At 40.9% G+C, this 7919-nt stretch overlaps 1 protein-coding gene across 20 annotated transcripts in view; it reads left to right on the top strand.

Annotated features, from left to right (window-relative positions):
• Nucleotides 1–1241: 1241 nt before the first annotated feature.
• dlg2 (discs, large homolog 2 (Drosophila)) overlaps nucleotides 1242–7919 on the top strand; it is a 279866-nt gene continuing 273188 nt past the window's right edge. For all 20 annotated transcript variants that reach the window (XM_084730723.1, XM_084730746.1, XM_084730741.1 and 17 more), the window contains exons 1-2: nucleotides 1242–1720; nucleotides 4222–4353. In XM_084730723.1, the coding sequence (XP_084586849.1) occupies nucleotides 1702–1720; nucleotides 4222–4353 (151 nt within the window). In that variant the 5' untranslated portion in view covers nucleotides 1242–1701. The remainder of the gene's footprint in view (nucleotides 1721–4221; nucleotides 4354–7919) is intronic.

Here is a 7919-nt window from a genome sequence, read left to right as displayed (position 1 = left end):
CAAGCTTGAAAAGTGCTATACAAATAAACTTGTTATATTATTATTGTTGTTGTTGTTGTTGTTTTCTTATTATTATAATTGTTGCTCTTTGTTTATTTTATTAACTAGATTTTATTACCTTCAAATCTAAAAACAAAAACCGATTCCTTAAGCCAAATTCCTGCCCTAACCCTATTGTGGGGGCCCTTGACATGAAGAAGTCTGGGAACGCCTGATGTAACTCATAGTTGTGTCTTACTAAACATATTAAAATTTAAAAAAAGCAAAACTATATCATCGTTTCTCTAGAGCCGCAACTCTATTTCAAAGCAACAAAAATGTGTCCTTAGCGACCGTTTTATTTTGAAAGCTGTAAACGGAAGTTCCGTGCGTGATTGTCGCTCGCTTGTTCCTGGCACTTCAAACTGTTGGTGATGCTGTCAGTTCATATGGCTAACGCTGCTGTACACTACCTGCTGGTTACAGAATAAAGAGATGTGGCAGCGCCAGGACAGTGCCGTGTTCCACCAGGAGAAATTCCCGCCGAACGCTCAGTCACCGCCTGACGGAAAATGAACATACATGGAGTCATTTGAGAGCCATGCGTTTTCTCCCACAGTTGGCAGGCAGGTATTTTCCTACAGCCAGGCGTCGCACTGGGAGAGCATCATTTCATTTGGCACCGCCGCTGGCTGCTGATTTAGCTTGAATGCTAGCTAACTAATGTACTACACGCATGTTTGTATTTATCCGTAGAGGCAACGTTAACAGGCAGCGTTAAAGCATTTTTTTTTAATTCAATGAATTGTCGTTGCCCGCCTCATGGGTGGCACACACACGTCCCTCCATAAGTCAAAACCTCCAGACAGAAACTCTGAAGTGACTGCTCTGTGTTAGCTCACGTCCTTTAAACCGCTGTGAAAAGAAAACGCGACATTTATTTTGAAATTCGACATTAATTTGGCGTGCTTGAGGCGTGGTCCGGTCTTTTTCCTGCGTTTTGGCTTGCAGGCAGGTGAAAGAAACTTCAGATATGGACTGTCAGGCAGGATAAATGATGTGGACTGTCACACCACCACCATCACCGCCACCACCACCCGGACTGTGTGTCACTGTGGACGGAGCAGCAGAGGATGTTAACCCTGGCCAGCCCTCAGCCCTGACAGCTCCTCCTCACCATGGGGCACTGAAGTGCACACTCTTCATCCCACTGTGAGGACTTCACGGCTTGGTGTCCACCCGTCTTGTCTCCAGTTGTGTGTTGTAACCCGTCATGACAGGGCAAGGCTGTGGTCTGCCAGCTCTCCAGCTGAAGACGTGGACCCAGACAGAAGCAATACACACCCTCACCTGCAGAATGTATTAAACGCAGGGGTTTAAATACTGTACATACACAACAGACACTGCTACAGGAGACATTATCTGAGCTTCTTGTGGATTACAGTTGGTACTGCCATCTGGGACAAAGACACCTGTGACCACATCATTTAATTTTGCAAGAATCTAATCAGTGGAATTAATCTGTCCCTCATTTTGTTGGGCAGAGACCCTCTGGACACATCCTCAGGGGCCCCTCAGCGGTCCCTGAGCGAGTTCTTGGAGTAGAGGTATAATCAACACCCTTCCTGTTTTCTGTCATCGCACTAGGGAAGAACCTTTTGACCATGCACTGAAGACTGAACTGGAAGCCTTAGCGAGAGTCAAGTTTACACAGAGTCAGCCATGCCTATCAGGAAAAAAGGTGAGTGAGTGTCTGTGCCACACGTTTCTGCTCCTCCAGCACCACCAGAGCCTGGAAATCACACATGTGAACCGTATGGGTGCTGTCACTTCACCTACATACACAACAGCTGTTTGTAGTAGATCTGAAGTCAAGCTTTTGGTTTCCATCAGCCTCAGAATATTCATAGTCTACATGGCCAAAAGTATGTGGACACGCATCCCCACAGACACCAGTATTCTTCCAAGTTTCAACAACTGTTTGCCCCTTCTGGTGTCAACATGACATTGTGACATTAAGTCACACTTTTCCCAGTTAGCTGTGGAATAACCTGGTCTGGAACACAGATTATGAGTCAGGCCTCATCACCAAGTGTCACTGTTGGACCTCACTGATGCTCCACTGCAGAGAAACTCAACTTTCTTTGCCCAAGGGGCCACTTTTGTAAATTGGCCAGGGGCCAGTTAATGAACAAACATTACTTATAGCGTTATTTATCAGCTAGATTTATAAATATTTTTTGTGCAGTGCTACCAGGTGGGAACACTGCATGGTTTGACTCATGATGGTGCCTGATATTAGCAACTTTGCACACAGCAGTTGTCATTTGGTAAATTAAATACCGTGGTTTAGGACTGGCATGAGGTGGCACAATAAAGGCAAATTCATCGGTCAGTTTTTCGTTGAATTGCCTGTTTTTCATTTTTGACCTTTCCACGTTTAACGTCCTCACTCAACTATGCAAAGCAGCAAATCTGAGCACAGCAGCCCCACACAGGTCAGCTGTGCACAGAAGTGAGTGAGTGAGTAAGTGTCACAATAGGCAGAAGTTATGGGGGGAATGGAGTTTCCCCCCTTACTGGGAAAAACACTGTGAATAGATTCATTTTTATTGTTAATTAAAATTGGTCAGAGAGCCACACGGCACCATATTAGGGGCCAGATTTGGCCCCATGGGCCGCAAGTTGAGTATCCCTGCCCTACTGACTGAATAGGAATGGATCCCTGTGTCCACTACATTAAGTGTTAAAAATACTTAAAGGTCCAGTGTTATCTTTGTGAGATCTATTGGCAAAACATGGCAGAAATGGAATTTACTATTTAGTATGTTTTCATTAGTGTATACCTGAAAATAACAATAGTTGTGTTTTTGTCATCTTAGAACGAGCCCTTTAAATCTACAGAGGGAGCAGCTCCTCCTCTATGAAGGCCGCCATGTTTCATCACCATGTTTCTACAGTAGCCTAGAACGGACAAATCAAACACAGACTCTAGATATGACCTGTCAATCTGTCAAGTACTATTAAAGTAGTAGTTTAAAGTACTATAAACTACTATTGATTACTTTTTAACTGCTGAGATTTAAAGGGGCCGCTCACACCAAAATTAAAAATACATCTTTTCCTCCTGGTCAGTCGTGCTATCTAGATTTTTGAAATATTCAAAGGCACTGTCTCTTTACAGAAATGGCGACTCAGTTGCTCAAGAGAATCTACACACTTTGCTGTGAGCAGTTTCATTTAGGAACTACTTTTGACGTAGTAACAAAGAAAGTAGTTCCTGTAGATCTGGTAGATTCTACTGTGGAAAGAAAGTAGTTCCCACAGGAAACTGCAGGTGTGAGGATTATGGTGATATGGCCTGGGTGTTGTGTTTTCCTGGTGTTAAAGGCTGCATTAAAGCAAAATTATGTAATCTTTTGAACTAACAAGACTAGCTGTTATATTATTTGCTTTTACCCACTTAGTCATTACATTCACCTTACTGATGTTTATTAATCAAAAACTAAATATTCTGTGAAAACACCAACAGTAATTAAAATGGTAATAATATTGCTGCAATATCTGCCTTGAGGTATTTGTCAAAAACACTGTGATAGACTGTTTGATTTTGTCTATATTGTTCACCTCTAAAGGTATGTTATGTTATGTTATGCAACCGCTGCCTTTTGAGAAGATGAAGTACATCTCCTTGTGAACTGTTGATTACTGTCATGTGTGTGCTGTAAACTGTCGGAGTGCCGTGTTGCCCTCACAGCTGAGTTCTGCCTTTTTTGCTTTGTCAACATCATGTTAATTGACATTTAGAAAATAGATTTTTGACATTTATGAATTGATTCAGAGTCCTCCACATCTGCAGGAGCTCTGCAGGAGTACAGGACGTGTGTAAAATCCTAAATTGACAATAACAAGCGAGGACTTAACATGTTTCCTTGATCTCTGATGACGTTTTATGGTCTTTTTATGATTTAGTACAGTTTGCAGGGGCTTTTGTCTTTACAGCCTGGTGTGACTACAGCTGTAGAGGAGGATAAACCCACCTGAAGTGCTCTCAGCTCATTTACACCTCTGTGTCTATAGTTTAAATGCTGATATTCTTTTTGTGGACTAAATTTATCACCATACAGAACACTGTCATATTATACAAATATTGTCAAATTGATAAATGATAAATACTGTAAATGTTATATGAAGAAAAGCAAGGAAATACCAGAGCCTGTGTTATGTGCTCCTCCTCTGCAGACACAGCTCGGGCCCTGGGGCTTTTGGAGGAGTACTGCACTAAACTGAGGAAGCCGGAGGAGCAGCAGCTCAAAACTGCCATTCAGAGAGTGATGGGGATTTTCCAAAGCAACCTGTTTGAAGCTCTTCTCGGTAAGTCAGTGAAGCACAAAACACCCATCACACTGTTTTAATGTCAAGTTTGTATCGTAGTGGTTTTTAGAAAAGCTAAAGATTTTCTATTTTAAAGCGGTGTGAAGTTTTTCAAGTACTCAAGACACACATGATTGTTTGCGTGGTTCTAACCTAGTTGACCAATACCAGTATATATGGCTGGGTACTGAACTCTGATACTTACATGACACCAACCAAGTTGTTTAAATACTACTGAGTGCTGAAAAATGCCTTGTCATTCTGTACCAAATCTCGATACCTTAGAGTAAGTCTCCAAAGGTGTGCTTTATTTTTTATGTTGTCATACTGCTTTGAGTAGAAAAATGCCAGAGTGTAGACACATAAAAATAAAGAGTTGAAACAGAGAAATTAAAGGGACAGTTCACCCCCAAATCCAAAATTTACATTTCTCCCTGCCCTGTAGTGCTACTTATTCATCTAGATTTTTTAATGTGACTTGCAGAATTTTGTAGATATTGTCTGAAGAGATGTCTGACCTCTATGACTAAATGGCACTCGGCTCAAAGCACCAAAAATACATTTGAAAATTTCAAAACCAGTGTCTCTCTCTCTAAAAAAAAAAAGGCTCACTTACTCAATGTAATTCACAGACCTTGCTGCGAGCAGTTTCATGTGGGGACTACTTTCTGAAGTAGCTGCTGAAAAAGTAGTTCCAACATGGAACTGCTCACAACAAGGTCTGTGGATTATCTTGAGTAACCAGCTCATGGTTTTGAAATTTTCAAAGAGCACCTCACCATAAGCATCAATGTTGCATGAGCATTCATTCATGTCACTTCAACATTTAGACCCATTATATTATAAGCTAGATATTTCTACGATTGATAACTTTTCCACTGGCACTAAAACAATCCAGATGGATAAATAGCACTACAACCTCTATAGTATGTTTTATAACAAAACAACTGTAACCAAATCACTATTTCAAAATGAAATATGACCAATAAAGTCATTATTTCTAAGCAGTGGTAATGAAAACAACAATCACATTAATTAGTGATGTTGCATCCTGCATCTCTGACCATTAAATTCTAAAAGGATGCAGTGAAATCACTATTGATGCATCCATGGAACCCACCCTGTTTTATCCACTGATAATGTTAGATTGTGAACAGAGGAGATTGCATGTTCATTGTCTCAATCACTGCTATGTGCTACTTTCACGACAACAAAACTTCTTGCCACACCGATTTTCATCAAGGCTAAATAAATATCTAAATAAACTCATATCATCTCTGTTCAATGCTGCATTCCCTCGTCAGTGACAGCCGATGATGCTTTACCATCCAGGGGATGTGTCGTGTTGAAACCATAGAAATAAAAAAAACAGATCTTTGTGTCAAAAAATAAATTTTGTCTGCCCCATCACACAAAATGAGAAAGTAAAACATTTAACAATTCCACCACAGAAAAATACCGAAGGTATTGATGGCCAACACAGTGACTAGAATGTCATAATGATGTGACATTATTTTCTAAATTAAGTTTCCAAATTTAGTATTTTATTTGTTTAATTTTTTGGATATATTTTTCAGTATGCATGAATTTAAACCATTCTAACCATGTAACATCCAACACGCATTTAACACTACAGTGTGTCAAAAAGCACAAATTTAACGGGGAGAACCTGCTCGTTGTTCCTGGGATGGATTCCAACAATCAACATCACTGATTAATGTTACCTTCCGTGACAAGATGATCAGCAATTTCCATTTGGTTGTCATCAGTGACACCTAAAAAGTCTCTTGAAACATCTTAATGTGTTGATGAAGGTCAGGACTGTCACTTTGCAGAAGAAAAACTACAATAATAGATGTTTTGTATAATTAATGTACAATACTGTGCAGACGTTTTAGGCAGGTGTGAAGAAATGCTGTAAAGTAAGAATGCTTTCAAAAATATAAAATGTAATTGTTTTATTTTTTATCAATTTACAAAATGCAAAGTGAGTGAACAGAAGAAAAATCTAAATCAAATCAATATTTGGTGTGACCACCGTTTGCCTTAAAAACATCATCAATTCTTCTAGGTACACTTGTGCAAAGTCAGGGATTTTGTAGGATCACAGTCAGGTGTTTGATTAACCAGTTATATCAAACAGGTGCTAATGATCATCACTTTCATATGTAGGTTGAAACAGTCATTAACTGAAACAGAAACAGCTGTGTAGGAGGCTGAAAACTGGGTGAGGAACGGACAAACTCTGCTGCTAAGGTGAGGTTGTGGAAGACAGTTTGATGTCACAGGTCAGACACCATGACAAGACTGAGCACAGCAACAAGACACAAGGTGGTTATACTGCATCTGCAAGGTGTCGCCCAGGCAAAGATTTAAAAGCAGACTGGGGTTTCAAGATGTGCTGTTCAAGGTCTTTTGAAGAAGCACAAAGAAACAGGCAACACTGAGGACCGTAGATGCAGTGGTCAGCCACGGAAACTTAGTGCAGCAGATGAAGGACACATTATGCTTACTTCCCTTCAAAACCTGAAGATGTCCAGCAGTGCCATCAGCTAAACCTCCTGAAACCTGATGTTGAAATAAGGCTAAATGACTCAACTATGCATGAAAACAGAGGAACTGGGGTGCAGAAAAATGGCAGCAGGTGCCCTGGACTGATGAGTCAAAGTTTGAAATATTTGACTGTAGCAGAACACAGTTTGCTCGCTGAAGGGCTGGAGAGCGGTACAATAACGAGTGTGCAGGAAACAGTGAAGCATGGTGGAGGTTCCTTGCAAGTTTGGGGCTGCGTTTCTGTAAAAGGAGTTGGGGATTTGGTCAGGATTAATGGTGTCCTCAATGCTGAGAAATACAGGCAGATACTTATCCATCATGCAGTACCATCAGGGAGGCGTCTGATTGGCCCCAAATTTATTCTGCAGCAGGACAACGACCCCAAACATACAGCCAATGTCATTAGGAACCACCTTCAGCGTAAAGAAGAGCAAGGAGTCCTGGAAGTGACGGTATGACCCCCACAGAGCCCTGATCTCAAAATCATGGAGTCTGTCTGGGATTACATGAAGAGACAGAATGATCTGAGGCAGCCTACATCCACAGAAGATCTGTGGTTAGTTCTCCAAGATGTTTGGAACAACCTACCTGCCGAGTTCCTTCAAAAACTGTGTACCTAGAAAAATTGACGCTGGTTTGAAGGCAAAGGGTGGTCACGCCAAATATTGATTTGATTTAGATGTTTTTCTGTTCACTCACTTTGCATTTTGTAAATCGATAAAAATAAACAATTACATTTTATATTTTCGAAAGCATTCTTACGTTACAGCATTTCTTCACACCTGCCTAAAACCTTTACACAGTAATGTATACATGCAACTAAATGAAAAGGAGGGAAAACTAAAATGCTGCTAGAATTCACTGCTCAGAGCTAAAGGGCTGTGGGAAACATGCGGTATTGTGTATAAAAAGATGTCTATCGGGGGATTCCCATAGCCCAGCTGGTAGAGCGTATGCCCGATGTACTGAGGCTATCAGTCCTCTACATTGGCCCACCCGTGGCCCTTTGCTGT

The sequence above is a fragment of the Lutjanus erythropterus genome, chromosome 11 (assembly GCF_056507025.1).
Source record: "Lutjanus erythropterus isolate fLutEry1 chromosome 11, fLutEry1.hap2, whole genome shotgun sequence".
In the NCBI taxonomy this organism is placed as follows: domain Eukaryota; kingdom Metazoa; phylum Chordata; class Actinopteri; order Lutjaniformes; family Lutjanidae; genus Lutjanus; species Lutjanus erythropterus.
The sequence above is the reverse complement of the archived record's forward strand: the minus strand, read 5'-3'. Positions and strand labels throughout refer to the sequence as shown.